Source organism: Schistocerca piceifrons, chromosome 2, assembly GCF_021461385.2.
Source record: "Schistocerca piceifrons isolate TAMUIC-IGC-003096 chromosome 2, iqSchPice1.1, whole genome shotgun sequence".
Lineage (NCBI taxonomy): Eukaryota > Metazoa > Arthropoda > Insecta > Orthoptera > Acrididae > Schistocerca > Schistocerca piceifrons.
The window spans coordinates 701,057,851-701,077,931 of NC_060139.1; the positions used below are offsets into that span (position 1 = coordinate 701,057,851).

The 20,081-nt window shown below is 48.4% G+C and overlaps 1 protein-coding gene across 1 annotated transcript in view; it reads right to left on the reverse strand.

Annotated features, from left to right (window-relative positions):
• The window catches only part of LOC124775761 (sodium/hydrogen exchanger 9B2-like), a 203,337-nt gene that overhangs the window by 14,730 nt on the left and 168,526 nt on the right, over positions 1-20,081 (reverse strand). Inside the window, exons 10-11 of the mRNA XM_047250591.1 lie at positions 9,413-9,556; positions 7,496-7,597 (exon numbers count right to left, since the gene is read on the reverse strand). Of these exons, the coding sequence (XP_047106547.1) occupies positions 7,496-7,597; positions 9,413-9,556 (246 nt within the window). The remainder of the gene's footprint in view (positions 1-7,495; positions 7,598-9,412; positions 9,557-20,081) is intronic.

The window sequence follows — 20,081 nt, forward strand, 5'->3', positions numbered from 1 at the left end:
AAACAAAAAAGGGAGGAACAAGCAAACAAAAAAGGGAGGAACAAACAAAAAAGGGAGGAACAAAGAAAAAAGGGAGGAACAAAGAAAAAAGGGAGGAACAAAGAAAAAAGGGAGGAACAAAGAAAAAAGGGAGGAACAAAGAAAAAAGGGAGGAACAAAGAAAAAAGGGAGGAACAAAGAAAAAAGGGAGGAACAAAGAAAAAAGGGAGGAACAAAGAAAAAAGGGAGGAACAAAGAAAAAAGGGAGGAACAAAGAAAAAAGGGAGAAACAAAGAAAAGGATAGAGAAGAGTTCTCAAATACTTGATATTGTAGAGATAAAAGAAGACACACCATTCATTCCCAAGCGTACATCTCCAGATGTAGGCGTAAAACATACTCCCAAAGAGAGGGAGAAGGGGAAGGGAAGTGGCGGGGGGTGGGGGGGGGGGGAGAAAATCGCGGACAGGCAGGGATATGGAAAGGCAAGGTATGCAGCGTGGAAAGGAAAGAGCTGCACGAGCCCAGGATTCCTTGCTCGCCATGCACCTGTCCACAAAGGAGTTGTGGACCCCATGGGGGGGGGGGGGGGGAAACGGACACGTGACGACAATCGGCACTGGACGTTAGTGCAGTGGTAGAGCGTTGCATGGTTTGATGAATCCAGATCTCTTCTGCATCATGCCAACGGGAGGGAACGAGTCTGTTGCCTTCCAGAGGAACAGCTCCTTGGCACCTGTATTGCAGGATGTATACAACCCGGTGGCGGCTCGATTATGCTCTAGGAAACATTCGCGTGGGCATACAAGGGTCCAATGGAGCTCGTGCAAGGCACCATGACGGCCAAGGAGCACCTTACTGGTTGCAGACCACGTACACCCATAATTACGATCACGTTTCCTGACGGCACTGGTATTTTTTAGCAAGATAATGCGCCATGTCACAACTCCAGGAGTGGAACACAGCGGCGAGTTCCAGTTGATGTGCTGGCCCCCAAACTCACCAGATCTGAAGCAGATTGAACGCGTCTTGGATGTGGCTGGACGTGGCGCCAGAGCTCATCGGCCCCTCCCCGACGTTAACGGGAATTAGGTGACTTGTGTGGGCACATGTGGTGCCAATTCACTCCCAGCAATCTACTAAGGCCGCATTGCTTCCATTCCATGACGCATCGCCGCTGTTACCCGGGACAAAGATGGACGTATTGGCTAGTAGATAGATGGTCATAATGTTCTGGCAGATCAGTGCGTATGATGCTACGTGCTTTCAGTTTTTTTTACTCAAAGGTATGTAGCAGATGTAGCTTAATAATAACCAAGCAGACGAAATGAAATAAAGTTGTTATTTCAAAAATGTAACAGCAAACGCAGGAAAATGACTACCCTCAAATGCATTTGTTTATTTTTTTTGTTTTGGCTTTAGGGCGCAAAACTTCTATGGTCATTAGCGCCCGGTCCGTGACTTAGGAAACAGTAAAAAGCCGAAATTGAAAACCAGCAGCAATGGGAACGAAAGTCATAAAATTGGAGAAACTAAAAGCAGAAGGAAGGCTTAAAAATCCACTACAGAAAGGGGTTGGTTGTCCCCAAAAAGAGCTTCAAATGACTGACGTCATTTGACTGGCACTAATAAACTTGAGAACGCGGTCGGCTGAGCGCGTGTCATCTGCTAAAATCGACGATATATCAGGCGATAGCTGTAGACGGGAGCGTAACGGATTAAAATAGGGGCACTCAATTAAAAGGTGTCTTACCGTCGACAGCTGAGAGCAGTGGGGACAGAGTGGGGGAGGATCGACGCTTAAAAGATGTCGATGGCTAAAAAGGCAGTGTCCTATCAGGAGTCTAGTTAAAATTACCTCCTCCCGACGACGCGTTCGGGAGGAAGAGGTCCAAGCACAAGGAAGAGCTTTCATGTCCCGCAATTTATTATGGGTAAGTGTCGACCAATGCGTGTGCCATAAATGAACAACACGTCGACATAGTACGCTCCGTAGATCAGCGAAGAGAATCGATTGAATAGCTGGCCGAGGAAGAGAGACTGCAGCCTTGGCTGCAATATCGGCCGCCTCATTTCCACAGATACCAACGTGTCCCGGGAGCCAGAGGAACGCCACCGAGACGCCCCCCAGGTGGAGCAAGCGCAGACAGTCCTGAATCCGGTGGACCAGAGGGTGTACAGGATAAAGAGCTTGGAGACTGAGGAGAGAGCTGAGAGAATCTGAGCAGATAACGTACTGTATCCGCTGATGGCGGCGGATGTAGTGGACAGCCTGGAGAACAGCGTAAAGCTCCGCAGTATAAACCGAACACTGGTCGGGAAGCCGAAAGTGATTTGGGGTGTCGCCAACAATATAGGCACTCCCTACACCTAACGATGTTTTCGAGCCGTCGGTGTAAATAAATGTGGCGTCCGTCATTTGTGCACATAGAGCAGCAAATGCCCGACGATAAACAAGTGAAGGGGTACCATCCTTGGGAAATCGACAAAGGTCATGGAGCAGGCAGATCCGGGGACGGAGCCAAGGCGGCGCTGTACCCCAAGTTGTCAAGAAGGTTTTAGGAAAGCGGAAGGAAAGAGAATGGAGCAGTTGACGGAAGCGGACTCCCGGTGGTAGTAGGAAGGAGGGGCGGCCTGCATACCCTACATCAAAATTTCATGGGCTGGATTAGCAGGCATGGAAGACAGATGGCTAGCATAACGACTCAGAAGGACTGCTCGCCGATTGGACAGCGGAGGTTCAGCAGTCTCAGCATAAAGGCTTTCCACAAGGCTGGTGTAAAAAGCTCCAGACACTAAACGTAATCCACGGTGGTGGATAGAGTCGAGACGCCGAAGAATAGACGGCCGAGCAGAGGAGTAGACTATGCTTCCGTAGTCCAATTTCGAACGCACTAAGGCGCGATAGAGGCGGAGAAGGACCACTCGGTCCGCTCCCCAGGAGGTACCATTCAGGACACGGAGGCTGTTAAGGATCGCAGACAGCGAGCTGAAAGATAGGAAACGTGGGAGGACCAGCACAGTTTTCTGTCAAACATAAGACCCAAGAATTTAGCGACGTCTGAAAACGGAAGGTTGACAGGACCTAGATGTAAGGAGGGCGGAAGACACTCCTTATGTCGCCAAAAATTAACACAAACGGTCTTACTGGGAGAAAAACGGAAGCCGGTTGCGATGCTCCAAGAGTGGAGGTGATCGAGACATCCTTGAAGACGTCGTTCAAGATGGCTGGTCCGTTGAGAGCTGTAGTAGATCGCAAAATCGTCCACAAAGAGCGAGCCCCGAGACATCAGGAAGGAGACAATCCATAATTGGATTGATGGCAATGGCAAACAGTACAACACTCAGCACGGAGCCCTGGGGTACCCCGTTTTCTTGGGAGAAAGTACGGGAGAGAGTAGTGTTCACCCGCACCCTAAATGTGCGCTCTGCCATATATTCGCGAAGAAAAAGGGGCAGCCGACCTCGAAAGCCCCAAGAGAACAGTGTGCGGAGGATGCCTGTCCTCCAACAGGTATCGTATGCTCTCTCCAGATCAAAAAATATTGCTACTGTTTGGCGTTTCCGGAGAAAATTGTTCATGATATAAGTGGAGAGAGCAACAAGATGGTCAACTGCAGAACGATGCTTTCGGAATCCGCATTGGGCAGGTGTTAAAAGACTGCGGGATTCCAGCCACCACGCTAAACGGTAATTCACCATACGCTCCAAAACCTTACAGACACTACTCGTGAGAGAAATGGGGCGATAGCTAGAGGGGAGATGTTTGTCCTTTCCAGGTTTCGGAACAGGAACGACGATAGCTTCCCGCCATCGTCTGGGAAAAGTACTGTCGGTCCAAATTCGATTATAAAGGCGAAGGAGGCAACGCAGACTATGGGTTGATAAATGCAGCAACATTTGGACGTGGATTCCATCCGGTCCTGGGGCGGAGGAGCGAGAAGAAGAGGGTGCATGTTGGAGTTCCCGCAAGGAGAAAACAGTATTGTAGCTTTCGCGATTTTGAGAGGAGAAAGCAAGAGGTCGCACTTCCGCTGCACGTTTCTTCGGAAGAAATGCTGGCGGATAATTTGATAAGCTCAAAATCTCAACAATGTGCTGACCCAAGAGTTAGAAATTGCGACGGGGTCCACTAATGTGTCATGCGCGACAGTGAGCCCAGAGACCGGGGAGAAACTAGGCGCGCCTGAGAACCGTCGAAGCCGACTCCAAACTTCCGAGGAGGGAGTGAAGGTGTTAAATGAGGTAATAAAGAATTTCCAGCTTGCCTTCTTGCTATCGCAGATGACACGAGGGCATCGCGCTCGGAACTGCTTATAGCGGATACAGTTGGCCAAAGTAGGATGGTGGCGGAAAACGCGGAGAGCACGTCGCCGCTCACGTATTGCATCACGGAATGCCTCGTTCCACCAAGGTACTGGGGGGCGCCGGGGCAATTCGGAGGAGCGTGGTATTGAACGTTCCGCAGGTGTAAGAATAACGTCGGTAATATGCGAGACCTCATCGTCGACACTGGGAAAGTGACGGTCATCGAATGTCGCTAGAGACGAAAAAGGTGTCCAATCGGCTTGGGCAAACTTCCAGCGTCGCAGGCGCATATATGGCAGTTGAGGCTGCAGTCTAAGGACACATGGAAAGTGGTCACTCGAATGTGTATCATCAAGGGCGAACCGTTCGAAGCGCCGAGCTAGCGGGACAGTACCGACCGCAAGGTCCAAATGAGATAAATTTGTCGTGGAGGCAGACAAAAATGTAGGGACCCCAGTGTTGAGGCAAACTAGATCTGCTTGATGGAAGACGTCTAGCAATAGTGAGCCACGTGGACAAGGATGTGGAGATCCCCAAAGCGGGTGGTGGGCATTGAAGTCCCCAACCAGCAAATATGGGGGTGGAAGCTGACCGAGAAGGTGAAGGAGATCAGCTCGTGCCATTGGTGTGGACGATGGAATGTATACAGTACAAAGAAAGAACGTGTATCCGGAAAGGGAAAGACGGACGGCGACAGCTTGGAAGGAAGTGTTTAAATGGATTGGGTGATAATGGAGAGTATCATGGAGAAGAATCATGAGTCCTCCATGCGCTGGAGTGCCTTCAACAAAGGGGAGATCATATCGGACGGACTGAAAATGAGGGATAACAAAGCGGTCATGGGGACGCAGCTTTGTTTCCTGAAGACAGAAGATGACCGGCGAGTAGGATCGTATGAGGATCGACAATTCATCCCGATTGGCTCGAATACCGCGGATATTCCAGTGGATAATGGACATAGGGTGAACAGCAAATGGAGGAATGTGACCAAGGTCGCTGTCAACGACTGCTCTGAGCTTGCGACCGACAGCATGGAATGGCATTCAGCCAAAGGCAGAAGATCCTGATCCATAGGTTGGTCAGGAGCAGCTCCTACCACCAGCGATTGGCCGGTTGATCGGCCACCAGCAGTGCGCCTCGGCGACACAGAAGACGGCCGAGGGCGATTTCCGCCAGGTGGTGCTGTAGATGGGACACGCCTTGGCGGAGAAGGAGAGGAACTGGGTTTCTTTGTAGCCTTCTTGGAAGTATGATGTTTAGAGGAAGGAGGAACCGATGGTTGGGAAGTTGCCGTATGTAAAAAATCTTCACGAGTATGCTCTTTTTTCGAAGTCTTGGTGTCTGACTTTTGGGCTCGAGATTTAGCAGAACTCGACGAAGTGTGAGCCATAGAGTGGGCAGGCGAAAGTGGTGAGGTTGAACGGGCGATCTTTGCGCTGGCCGATCTGACGACCGTGGCACTAAAGGTGAGGTCGCAAGTCTGCGTGGCCGCCTCCTTTGTTGGCCGAAGAGAAGCAAGGACAGTGCTGTATTTTCCTTTCTGAGGCACGGTTGGCTGTCGACTGGCGAATAATTTTCGAGCAGCAAAGGTCGACACCTTTTCCTTTACTCTAATTTCCTGGATGAGCTTTTCGTCCTTAAAAACGGGACAATCTCGAGAGGAAGCAGCGTGGTCACCCATACAGTTGATGCAGCGAGGGGAAGGAGGTGGACAAGCACCCTCATGGGCATCCTTGCCACACATTACACATTTGGCCGGTTTGGGACAGGACTGGCTGGTGTGATTGAACCGCTGACACCGATAGCAACGAGTAGGGTTTGGGACGTAAGGGCGAACGGAAATTATCTCATAGCCTGCTTTGATTTTCGATGGGAGTTGAACTTTGTCAAATGTCAAGAAGACAGTGCGGGTTGGAATGACGTTCGTGTCAACCCTTTTCATAACCCTATGAACAGCCGTTACGCCCTGGTCAGACAGGTAGTGCTGAATTTCTTCGTCAGACAATCCATCGAGGGAGCGTGTATAAACGACTCCATGTGAGGAATTTAAAGTACGGTGCGGTTCCACCCGGACAGGGAAGATGTGTAGTAGTGAGGTACGCAGCAATTTTTGTGCCTGGAGGGCACTGACTGTTTCTAACAACAGGGTGCCATTCCGTAATCTGGAACATGACTTTACAGGACCTGCAATTGCGTCGACACCTTTCTGAATAATGAAAGGGTTGACCGTGGAGAAGTCGTGACCTTCGTCAGACCGAGAAACAACAAGGAACTGTGGCAACGATGGAGGAACTGACTGTGGCTGAGACTCAGTGAACTTACGCTTGTGAGCAGACATAGTGGAAGGTGAGGAAACCATTGTGGAAGAATCCCCCATGATTACCGGCATCTCCGATGGCGCGCTCCTCCCTTGTGGGGGCCCCTCTCTGAGGGCACTCCCGCCTTCGGTGATTGTTCACACCTCAGGTCACACCTCCCGACAAACGGACGGAGGGACCAATCGGCACTTTCGGAAGGTATCAGCTCGGGTAATCACCCCTCCCTGGGCCTGGCCGTTACCAGGGGGTACGTACGTGTCCTACCTGTCTACCCGGGGTGGGAAATTACGCGTTACCCCGTCACCGGCTACGCATGGAAGTGCATGGGTCGGCCTTCAGACACGCACAGGGAGGAAGAAAGAGAAAGGGAAAGGAAAGAAGAGAGGTCTCAAACGCTGCAGCGGAGAAAAGGGTAAAGAGAAGAGGTAAGGAAAAGAGAAGGACAAAGGAAGGATGAAGACATACAAGCAAGGAAGGCGAAGAATGCGGTACATTTACAAGCGTCCGTCTCCGGACGTAGGCACAAACCATACTCCCAGAGGGGGAGAAAGGGAAGGAAAGAGCCAGAGGTGAGGGGTGGGGGCGAAGATGGTGGATGGGGAAGGATGCGGAAAGGGAAGGTATGCAGCCCGGAAAGGAAGGAAGGCCACATTAGCTCGGGGTCCCGTGCTCGGTACGCACGTAGCCACAAAAGAGTTGTGGATCCCCTGAGGGGAAGTGCATTTGTTGACTTGTGCGTATAAAACAGTATATTGTCACATGAACATTTAACTGCACATTAATTTATGCATTACACATTCTGGTTTACGGTTATTTGCAGTGAGAACAGTATCTAACCATTAGTAAGAATCTTCGCTGTATTAATATGGTATTATGAAACTAAAAGCTCACCTGCACCGTCGCCTTGGCCATACATGCCAAAGCCACGAAAATCTTCTCTCTCAGGTTCAGTCTACTGCCAATCCCAACCACAACCGTGATCAACAGTCTTAACTGCAAGAAAATAAATAAGGTAAGAACAACATTTTATGTTAAAGCAAAACTGTGTTGACGGAGACTCTGGTGTAGTTTGCTAACATATCATATTGTATTGTATTGTATTGTATTGTATTGGTTCAGTCGCTATCACAGTTTGCTCTTCCAAAGTTCCTGTATGTCGAACCTTCTGTAAATATATATTGTACGTGTATCCTCACGTATAATTTACGGTTCTTCACTCGCTGAAGTTATGTACGTATGAAGTATTTTGTAATGTATTATGATGCATCTGTGGTGAAACTTCCTAAATTTAAGTAATGAACTCTCTGATCCGGCATAGTGATCCAACGGCTGCTTACAGACCTCAGTGTCTTTCTAAGGTCTCGTGGGACGTCAGTATAAAGCGTAATATAGTTAAGGCACCTATACACGGGCGGACGAGTCTGCCAACCCGTCTGCCGAGATCTGCCTCGACCAGTTCGCTTGTGTGTGGCCGGTTCATGTTCGGGTCCATGGTTCGACCAGTAGACCTCTACATAACTGCTCCGACTGCTACCTGCCAGCAACCACTCCATCACTGCAGGCAGGCAGGGTCCATAAGCAGTTGCCGGTGTCCACACACAGTCAGACAGGTCGCTGGAGCCCCTACAGCTGTCGCTGGGCGCCTTTAGCACACCACTCTCCCGGGCCCTTGACGTCTGCAGTCATAAACCAGAGTTGCTTAAGTCTGTCAACTGAAGAGAGAGCAGCGATTGTGGTGAAGGAAGGGGCTTGTTCCGGAAGAACACTTCAATTAATTTTCCATCATTAGTACGAAGCGACATGCAGTGATTTACATAAAAACTGTTCCTTTGCGTTTCTGTATTAGTTACTAATTTACGTATCCCTTGTAGCGTTGACGCATTCTGTGCAAAATAAACACTTAGTGGACGTGTCTGTACTCTACATTGCCATTGCACGCTGTGGGATGCTCCGTGTAACTTTGCGAAACAGCATTTATTTGCTCCTTGTGACCTAGTCGAGTAGAGAGAGAGTGAAGAGACTGAGGTCCACTCTTCAGTCACATTTCTCCTCATTTCTCCTTCAACTACTCCCTCAATTCATCTCAGTCAGAAACAATAGCCAACCAGCTACAGAGGCAGATGTTATAAAACTTAAGACTTGGAGATCCTATGATGCCAGTGACATTAAATTTTGTCACATTATTTATTTACATAGTTTACGCCCACATTGGTACACAAAATTCAGACAACATACAACAGAATCTACAATGAATAAGTTTAGATTTTAGCAGTCAATAGTTTCTTCCTTTCCAAAACCACTTCACTCAGAGTGATCTGATGACTGTCTTCTGCAGATATTACATACTACTTTCGATCTGATGTTTTGAATATCAGTCGTATGTATTTGTTCTCCAATGGCGAGAATGGAGTTTTCAAGAAAATAATGCAGATTGTTACGCTGTCTGAAGTGTCTTCAACTGGATGATAGGACAACTTCGAAATACTTCCTTCCTGATCCTATTTGCCCCGATATTAACACAACTGAAGTTCTATAAAGACCTTTTGATTGTCAAGTTCCTGTAATGAACTCAAGTCACATCTTTTTGCAGCTGTGGGAAGCACTAGTAACAGCACGGCTTCAGATACTTGTTAAAAATTACGAAATCGTGGTCGACTTACGAACACCTTGCGTAGAACCTGCGAACGGTGCCTACTCGACTGAGGGCTAATTATTTGCGTGTTGAAATGCTCTTAACTACAGAAATGTTTCTTAGTTAAAACTTCGAGTAACTATTGAAAACATATAAATTTGACGACTTTTACTTACCACTATTGCCGTGATGAGACAGGCTAGGGAAAAGGATACAACGTCTCCGTCCAGATCGCTGAATTTTATCTGAGTGCCTGTTATTCCAAACAGAATTGGCTCACAGATCATCCAAAATATTTCGAACGCTGTGGCTACTGGATTCTGAAAGTGAAAAATATAACATCTTAACAATAATGTTTTAAGTGTCGAAAATGTATACAGGGAGATTAAAAAATGTAACCATTAATTTTGACAGGCCGTAACTGCACAACAGCTGACGTGTACGACAGAGACAGTTGCCGTCTCCAGTTCATCTGTCCGCTTGCAATGAACAAGATCACCAACTCCTTTTGCCCGCAACACCCAAGCAATACGGAGGGACAACAGATTCCAGCTTACGAACGTAATGCAGAAGATGCTTGAGCTACAGCGGTGAGGATCTTTGATGAGCTTTCTCTGGATACCACCAAACAAAGATCACCAACAAACCGGGTACACGGATCTCCTCGCAAAAGACGCAACGTCCAAAGGCAGTTATATATCACCAATGTTAAACTACCCGGCAACATACCTCAACTTACAGAGAGCGTGTGTAACTCACGGACGTAACGTAGAAAGAACTGCAGCGTAGAAGCTATCAGCACTATGAAGTCAGTCTGCTCGCTTCCCTATCCTCCCCGTCGAAGAACACTGTGGTTTGCAGAGTGGACATGCGGTAGACTATGAAGAAAATGTTAGGAAGTGTTTAGAATGTCTCCAAATTCTTTGCGCGACTCAACGTTAGGTGATTTAAATCCCATTCCTTTCATGTGAGTAGTATCGCGTACAGCAAGCAACTCTATGCAAGAGACTAAACAAGCTGAAACAAGAAATTCCCCCAACTATCACCACTATCCTCGCATCAGAAAATGCAACTTCCAAAATTATGACTAGCTTTTATAGCTTCTGTTCCATATCATTGACTGTCAGTCAATAATGTCATACTCAATCATCAACCACACTCTACACGCGTCAGAAAAAAAAAAAACCCCTCTGGTGGCAAGGGGCTGACATTTTAAAATGCGTACTAACTATAGCGATATAAATTTGGAACAGATATGGCTTATTATCTGAGAAAGGGAATAATCTTGGGTATAAGACAACTCTAGAATTCCAGGTGCTGAAGTCAGATTTGTGGAAAGGAGACGACAATCCAAAACGACCGATAGAAGTGTCGCATCCGTAGTTTTTGCGGTTGTAAGGATGTTGGGCCATAGTTAAGAAGACATATCGCCCTAGTGTGAGGCAGTCTGTGTGTAAAGTTGTTGCTGAGCAATGAAGGGTCCGCGCAGGATACGGTGGCCAGTGCGCACTGAAGTTTTCGTCCAAAGCGCTGGGCGAGGACATTCGTTTGTGCGGAAGGGGAGGCCAGCATTGTTTACCAGCTTTCGGCCGGTTGGCAACGCGCTTCAATGGCAGAATCCAGGTGCACTTCCTGTAATCTTTCTCAAACGATATTACAGAAACAATTTAATTAAAAAATTCATTTGTGCCTTGCTTATAGTTTTATATGTCAGCTTCATGATGATGTGCCCATCATTTCGTCAAGGACTGTAGTTATTGTGATACTTGCATTTAAGTAAGACACTACCTGAAATTCGAAAAAAGTTTGCAGTGAAAACTGAGGGTCGCTATGATTTTGAGTTTGGTGCATATAACATATGTTGCTCCATATGAAATTTAGCTAACATATTGAATTTTTCTTTAGACTTGAGTGGAGGTCTCTATCCGTCACCAATGTCGAGAAAACTGACCTGATGTAGCACATACATGTGCGATCGAATGTACCAGCGAAAAACCAGGATGAAATATCCACAACATTCCTTATGGTTCATAAATGACTTGTGATATCGAAATGAGATTTTGGCAAATGATATCACGCGAAGAGCAAAGTATTTTAGAATATTACTATGCAAAACTTTCTTATCCATCTTGTTATTCAACTAGAAATTTTTTCGATGAAATATTGCAATTTTAAGTACTATCGACAACTGCTGAAACGAGAAATGCTGTGGATTTTGGACAACATAAGTGAATACATTACATGTTTATATGCTTTTTCATAAGCTATTGACCATCCTTATCCTCAATTCCTCACTTAATGAACTCACTAAACCAATGTTCCACAGTTCTCTCGCAGTTATGTAAACACCACAGTGTTTTGGAGAAACAAGCAAATTTTAACATGTCAAGAAAATAAATGTAGGTTTCACTCAAATTAGCCACTGATGACGCTTCTCTGGAACTACCAAATGGTTAACAAGCCAGGGGAAAATAAATCGCTGCGTTTGTTGCATTTTCAGCGGAATTCCTTTTAAATACTCACCAAAAGAGAGGTGACTGTAGATCTTTCTGAATGATTGCCATGCAAGTACGGGCCTGGAGGAGCTCCACTTAATATTTACAAACTTATATGAACGCAGGCTTCAGTTTAGAACGGCTTTCCTCCTCCAGTGCCTGCACACAGCCCCCACCACTAACACACTCCCCTTGTATGCTCTGTTGGTTGTGTATCTACTAGCCACGTTATTGATTGATTGATCGATTAATTGATTGAGAGGGTTTATGGGAAAATACGGCAAGCTCATCGGTCCCGTGAATCCAAAGTTACTCACGGAAGAAAGAAGGTCCCTCTAATAGTGGACGGATCCAGACAGGGGAGTCAAATTATAAAATAATGAAGTTAAAACACAAACAGTAAAAGGCATAAAAGGTGAGACCAAATCTAAAAGTTGGAAAAAAGGGCGGTCTCTTTCCTTGGGGGAGGGGTAATGGGGCCCCATATCGAGAAGACGAAGAAAGATCCCAACCACAACCACCCTGCTCTTGCCACAGGAGTAAAGCAAATCTGATATCTGAAAATAGAAGCCACTTTCGCGGAGGAAACTCAGGACCAGTTCAACCATCCGTTAATCGTCTGTTAATATTAAAATTGAGTAATCTGGAAGACTATACTTAGCATGAAGGGACAAAAGAAGAGGACATTCCACCAACATGTGGAGTGCTGTCAGTCTGGCTCCACAGCTACATTGTTGGGGGTGCTTCGTTACACAGGAGAAACAATGGGTGAGCGTGGTATGAAAATGTGTAGACGGCATAAGACAGTGGACTCCTTCCAAGAGGAGCGGAAGGAAGAGCGGAAAGAAGAGCGCCAGCCAAGCCAGGGTGGCCAAGCGGTTCTAGGTGCTACAGTCTGGAACCGCTCTACCGCTACGGTCGCAGGTTGGAATCCTGCCTCGGGCATGGATGTGTGTGATGTCCTTAGGTTAGTTAGGTTTAAGTAGTTCTCAGTTCTAGGGGACTGATGACCTCAGAAGTTAAGTCCCATAGTGCTCAGAGCCATTTGAATCATTTGAATTTTTGAAGAGCGCCAAACTGCAATAGACATCTTGACTGCGTGGAGTTTATTACTGTGAGCTGTAGCACACCACATGTCATTCCACTTTTGAGCAAAGAAAGATCTGACGTAGATCCGTCTATCTGCAGCTGAAATCATGAAGCGTAGCAGGGATATGTACCTGCCTCTATAGCCAAACGGTCAGCCAGTTCATTCCCTGGGATGCCTGCACGACTGGGAACCCAAAGAAAGGCAACTGAGCAGGCGACACAGCCAAGGGCAGAGAGATCATGGGTAGCAAAGACCAGAGGGTGACGAGAGTAGCATCGGTCGATAGCCTGCTGGCTGTTCATTGAGTCTGAACGAATTAACACACTTTGGAGGGCGGCCTGAGAAACAAAATGGAGGGCTCTGTGAATGGCTATAAGCTCTGCTGTGAACACCTACACCATTCCGGCAATAAATGGTGTTCTAAGCCAATAGGACTACTGAAAGCGTTTCTCACCTTATAGATTGTCTTAGAATCTTCTGTGTAGAAGACAGTGGCTCCCCGGAACTCTGCAAAGATGGCATGTAAAAGACGCCAGAAAACCATAGGGGGCGACAGGACCTTTGAATAGATCAGTCCTAATCCACAGTCTAGGCATCATCCAAGGGAGAGTATGGGAGGAGATACATGGGGTGCATTCCAGTGAGTGGAGATGCAGATCCCAACAGGGGGAAGGGAGACGCATGCTAACTGACAATCCTACCTGTGGCCAGTTATCAGGAGGGAGACATCCCTTGGGGCCGGCACTCAGCAGATGCTACTGAATGGGAGCTGCACCAGATGCAATAATCGTCGATATACAATGCCATGGTAACCACAGGCTCAACATAAGTTACAAACCAATTGATGGCTATGAGGAAGATTGTGACACGTAACACAGAACCCTGAGGGATACTGTTCTCCTGAATAATAGGGACGCCGAGTGAAGTGCCAATTTGAACTCAGAAGAGCCGGTGAGATAAAAACTTGTGGATAAAAATCGGAAAAGAGCCACAGAAGCCCAAGTCATCGAGGGTAACTAAAATGTGGTGGCGCCAAGCCATGTTATATGCCTTATGCAGGTCAACGAGGACTGATACAAGGTGTCAGCAGTTAATAAAAGTCTGTCGGATTGCTGTTACTAATGATCAGTAAGAGAGCATCCTGCCCAGAAGCCACATCGATAAGTGACATAGGGCTCTGAGATTCGAGTACCCAACATAATCTGAAGCTAACCATTTCTCGAGCAGTTTACGATGTAAGCTCATCAGGCTACTCGGGCAGTCGCCGAGATACGTTGGGTTTTTACCGGGCTTAAGGACGGGAATAGCTATACTGTCTCACCATTGTGGTGGGAAAGCACCCATGATCCAAATTCGGTCGAAGACTCTGAGGAGATGTTGCCTCTGGGGAACGTCCAAGCGTTTGATCATCTGGTTGTGGATGGAATCTAGGCCTGGGGCCGTGTCTCATGAAGACGTACGAGCCTGCAATAAATCCCATTCTGTAAAGGGTTCATTATAGGGCTCAGCGTGGTGCAGGTTGAAACAGAGGGGCGTCTGTTCTACTCTGCGTTTCTGTCAGAGAAAGGTACCAGGATAGGAAGAGGACGCTAATGCTGTCGCAAAGTGCGTCGCGAAGTGTTCTGCAAGAACCAGTGGATCAGTACACAGAGCACATTTGAGGTTAAGGCCCCCAGACAGCTGACTGTCGCTGGCGGCCCAGAAGGCTATGGAGTTTGGACCAAACCTGCGATGAAGAGGCATACTTCCCCAGGAATGAAAAACAGCGCTCCCAGCATTCCCTTTCACTCTGCTTAATAAGGTAACAAGCATTAGCATGGAGACGCTTAAAAGCAAGGAGGTTGGTCTGTGAAGGGTGTCGTTTAAATCACTGCAGCGCCCGTCGGCTGTCCTGGTCAGCGACTACTACATTCTTGGTCCACCATGGTACCAGTCGACAACGAGGGGGACCTGTGGACAGTGGGACAACAGTTTTTTTTTGTTTTGGTTTTAGGGCGCAAAACTTCTATGGTCATTAGCGCCCGGTCCGTGACTTAGGAAACAGTAAAAAGCCGAAATTGAAAACCAGCAGCAATGGGAACGAAAGTCATAAAATTGGAGAAACTAAAAGCAGAAGGAAGGCTTAAAAATCCACTACAGAAAGGGGTTGGTTGTCCCCAAAAAGAGCTTCAAATGACTGACGTCATTTGACTGGCACTAATAAACTTGAGAACGCGGTCGGCTGAGCGCGTGACATCTGCTAAAATCGACGATATATCAGGCGATAGCTGTAGACGGGAGCGTAACGGATTAAAATAGGGGCACTCAATTAAAAGGTGTCTTACCGTCGACAGCTGAGAGCAGTGGGGACAGAGTGGGGGAGGATCGCCGCTTAAAAGATATCGATGGCTAAAAAGACAGTGCCCTAACAGGAGTCTAGTTAAAATTACCTCCTCCCGACGACGCGTTCGGGAGGAAGAGGTCCAAGCACAAGAAAGAGCTTTCATGTCCCGCAATTTATTATGGGTAAGTGTCGACCAATGCGTGTGCCATAAATGAACAACACGTCGACATAGTACGCTCCGTAGATCAGCGAAGAGAATCGATTGAATAGCTGGCCGAGGAAGAGAGACTGCAGCCTTGGCTGCAATATCGGCCGCCTCATTTCCACAGATACCAACGTGTCCCGGGAGCCAGAGGAACGCCACCGAGACGCCCCCCAGGTGGAGCAAGCGCAGACAGTCCTGAATCCGGTGGACCAGAGGGTGTACAGGATAAAGAGCTTGGAGACTGAGGAGAGAGCTGAGAGAATCTGAGCAGATAACGTACTGTATCCGCTGATGGCGGCGGATGTAGTGGACAGCCTGGAGAACAGCGTAAAGCTCCGCAGTATAAACCGAACACTGGTCGGGAAGCCGAAAGTGATTTGGGGTGTCGCCAACAATATAGGCACTCCCTACACCTAACGATGTTTTCGAGCCGTCGGTGTAAATAAATGTGGCGTCCGTCATTTGTGCACATAGAGCAGCAAATGCCCGACGATAAACAAGTGAAGGGGTACCATCCTTGGGAAATCGACAAAGGTCATGGAGCAGGCAGATCCGGGGACGGAGCCAAGGCGGCGCTGTACCCCAAGTTGTCAAGAAGGTTTTAGGAAAGCGGAAGGAAAGAGAATGGAGCAGTTGACGGAAGCGGACTCCCGGTGGTAGTAGGAAGGAGGGGCGGCCTGCATACCCTACATCAAAGGAGGTGTCGAAAAAAATGTCACGGGCTGGATTAGCAGGCATGGAAGACAGAAGGCTAGCATAACGACTCAGAAGGACTGCTCGCCGATTGGACAGCGGAGGTTCAGGAGTCTCAGCATAAAGGCTTTCCACAGGGCTGGTGTAAAAAGCTCCAGACACTAAACGTAATCCTCGGTGGTGGATAGAGTCGAGACGCCGAAGAATAGACGGCCGAGCAGAGGAGTAGACTATGCTTCCATAGTCCAATTTCGAGCGCACTAAGGCGCGATAGAGGCGGAGAAGGACCACTCGGTCCGCTCCCCAGGAGGTACCATTCAGGACACGGAGGCTGTTAAGGATCGCAGACAGCGAGCTGAAAGATAGGAAACGTGGGAGGACCAGCACAGTTTTCTGTCAAACATAAGACCCAAGAATTTAGCGACGTCTGAAAACGGAAGGTTGACAGGACCTAGATGTAAGGAGGGCGGAAGACACTCCTTATGTCGTCAAAAATTAACACAAACGGTCTTACTGGGAGAAAAACGGAAGCCGGTTGCGATGCTCCAAGAGTGGAGGTGATCGAGACATCCTTGAAGACGTCGTTCAAGAAGGCTGGTCCGTTGAGAGCTGTAGTAGATCGCAAAATCGTCCACAAAGAGCGAGCCCCGAGACATCAGGAAGGAGACAATCCATAATTGGATTGATGGCAATGGCAAACAGTACAACACTCAGCACGGAGCCCTGGGGTACCCCGTTTTCTTGGGAGAAAGTACGGGAGAGAGTAGTGTTCACCCGCACCCTAAATGTGCGCTCTGCCATATATTCGCGAAGAAAAAGGGGCAGCCGACCTCGAAAGCCCCAAGAGAACAGTGTGCGGAGGATGCCTGTCCTCCAACAGGTATCGTATGCTCTCTCCAGATCAAAAAATATTGCTACTGTTTGGCGTTTCCGGAGAAAATTGTTCATGATATAAGTGGAGAGAGCAACAAGATGGTCAACTGCAGAACGATGCTTTCGGAATCCGCATTGGGCAGGTGTTAAAAGACTGCGGGATTCCAGCCACCACGCTAAACGGTAATTCACCATACGCTCCAAAACCTTACAGACACTACTCGTGAGAGAAATGGGGCGATAGCTAGAGGGGAGATGTTTGTCCTCTCCAGGTTTCGGAACAGGAACGACGATAGCTTCCCGCCATCGTCTGGGAAAAGTACTGTCGGTCCAAATTCGATTATAAAGGCGAAGGAGGTAACGCAGACTATGGGTTGATAAATGCAGCAACATTTGGACGTGGATACCGTCCGGTCCTGGGGCGGAGGAGCGAGAAGAAGAGAGTGCATGTTGGAGTTCCTGCATGGAGAAAACAGTATTGTAGCTTTCGCGATTTTGAGAGGAGAAAGCAAGAGGTCGCACTTCCGCTGCAGGTTTCTTCGGGAGAAACGCTGGCGGGTAATTTGAAGAGCTCGAAATCTCAGCAAAGGGCTGACCCAACGAGTTAGAAATTGCGTCGGGGTCCACTAATGTATCATGCGCGACAGTGAGCCCAGAGACCGTGGAGAAACTAGGCGCGCCTGAGAACCGTCGAAGCCGACTCCAAACTTCCGAGGAGGGAGTGAAGGTGTTAAATGAGCTAATAAAGAATTTCCAGCTTGCCTTCTTGCTATCGCAGATGACACGACGGCATCGCGCACGGAACTGCTTATAGCGGATACAGTTGGCCAAAGTAGGATGGTGGCGGAAAACGCGGAGAGCACGTCGCCGCTCACGTATTGTGTCACGGCATGCCTCGTTCCACCAAGGAACTGGGGGGCGCCGGGGCAATTCGGAGGTGCGTGGTATTGAACGTTCCGCAGGTGTAAGAGTAACGTCGGTAATGTGTGACCTCATCGTCGACGCTGGGAAAGTGACGGTCATCGAATGTCGCTAGAGACGAAAAAAGTGTCCAGTCGGCTTGGGCAAACTTCCAGCGTCGCGGGCGCATATATGGCAGTTGAGGCTGCAGTCTAAGGACACATGGAAAGTGGTCACTCGAGTGTGTATCATCAAGGGCGAACCATTCGAAGCGCCGAGCTAGCGGAACAGTACCGACCGCAAGGTCCAAATGAGATAAATTTGTCGTGGAGGCAGACAAAAATGTAGGGACCCCAGTGTTGAGGCAAACTAGATCTGCTTGATGGAAGACGTCTAGCAATAGTGAGCCACGTGGACAAGGATGTGGAGATCCCCAAAGCGGGTGGTGGGCATTGAAGTCCACAACCAGCAAGTAGGAGGGTGGAAGCTGAACCAGAAGATGAAGGAGACCAGCTCGTGCCATTGGTGTGGACGATGGAATGTATACAGTACAAAGAGAGAGCGTGTATCCAGAAAGGGAAAGACAGACGGCGACAGCTTGGAAGGAAGTGTTTAAGTGGATTGGGTGATAATGGAGAGTATCATGGAGAAGAATCATGAGTCCTCCATGGGCTGGAGTGCCTTCAACAGAGGGGAGATCATATTGGACAGACTGAAAATGAGGGAGAACAAAGCGGTCATGGGGACGCAGCTTTGTTTCCTGAAGGCAGAAGATGACCGGCGAGTAGGATCGTATGAGGAACGACAATTCATCCCGATTGGCTCGAATGCCGCGGATATTCCAGTGGATAATGGACATAGGGTGAACAGAAAATGGAGCAATGTGATCAAGGTCACTGTCAACTCAACGACTGCTCGGAGCTTGCGACCGACAGCATGGAATGGCATTCAGCCAAAGGCAGAAGATCCTGGTCCATAGGCTGTTCTGGAGCAGCTCCTGCCACCAGCGATCGGCCAGAAGACGGCCGAGGGCGATTTCCGCCAGGTGGTGCTGTAGATGGGACATGCCTTGGCGGAGAAGGAGATGAACTGGGTTTCTTTATAGCCTTCTTGGAAGTATGATGTTTAGAGGAAGGAGGAACCGGTGAGTGTGAAGTTGGGGTACGTATAAAATCTTCACGAGTATGCTCTTTTTTCGAAGTCTTGGTGTCTGACTTTTGGGCTCGAGATTTAGCAGAACCCGATGAAGGGTGAGCCATAGAGTGGGCAGTCGAAAGTGGTGAGGTTGAACGGGCGATCTTTGCGCTGGCCGATCTGACGACCGTGGCACTAAAGGTGAGGTCGCAAGTCTCCATGGCCGCCTCCTTTGTTGGCCGAAGAGAAGCAAGGACAGTGCTGCATTTTCCTTTCTGAGGCACGGTGGGCTGTCGACTGGCGAATAATTTTCGAGCAGCAAAGGTCGACACCTTTTCCTTTACTCTAATTTCCTGGATGAGCTTTTCGTCCTTAAAAACGGGACAATCTCGAGAGGCAGCAGCGTGGTCACCCATACAGTTGATGCAGCGAGGGGAAGGAGGTGGACAAGCACCCTCATGGGCATCCTTGCCACACGTTACACATTTGGCCGGATTGGAACAGAACTGGCTGGTGTGATTGAACCGCTGACACCGATAGCAACGCATAGGGCTTGGGACGTAAGGGCGAACGGAAATTATCTCATAGCCTGCTTTGATTTTCGATGGGAGTTGAACTTTGTCAAACGTCAAGAAGACAGTGCGGGTTGGAATGACGTTCGTGTCAACCCTATGAACAGCCGTTACGCCCTGGTCAGACAGGTAGTGCTGAATTTCTTCGTCAGACAATCCATCGAGGGAGCGTGTATAAACGACTCCATGTGAGGAATTTAAAGTACGGTGCGGTTCCACCTGGACAGGGAAGATGTGTAGTAGTGAGGTACGCAGCAATTTTTGTGCCTGGAGGGCACTGACTGTTTCTAACAACAGGGTGCCATTCCGTAATCTGGAACATGACTTTACAGGACCTGCAATTGCGTCGACACCTTTCTGAATAATGAAAGGGTTGACCGTGGAGAAGTCGTGACCTTCGTCAGACCGAGAAACAACAAGGAACTGTGGCAACGATGGAGGAACTGACTGTGGCTGAGACTCAGTGAACTTACGCTTGTGAGCAGACATAGTGGAAGGTGAGGAAACCATTGCGGAAGAATCCCCCATGATTACCGACGTCTCCGATGGCGCGCTCCTCC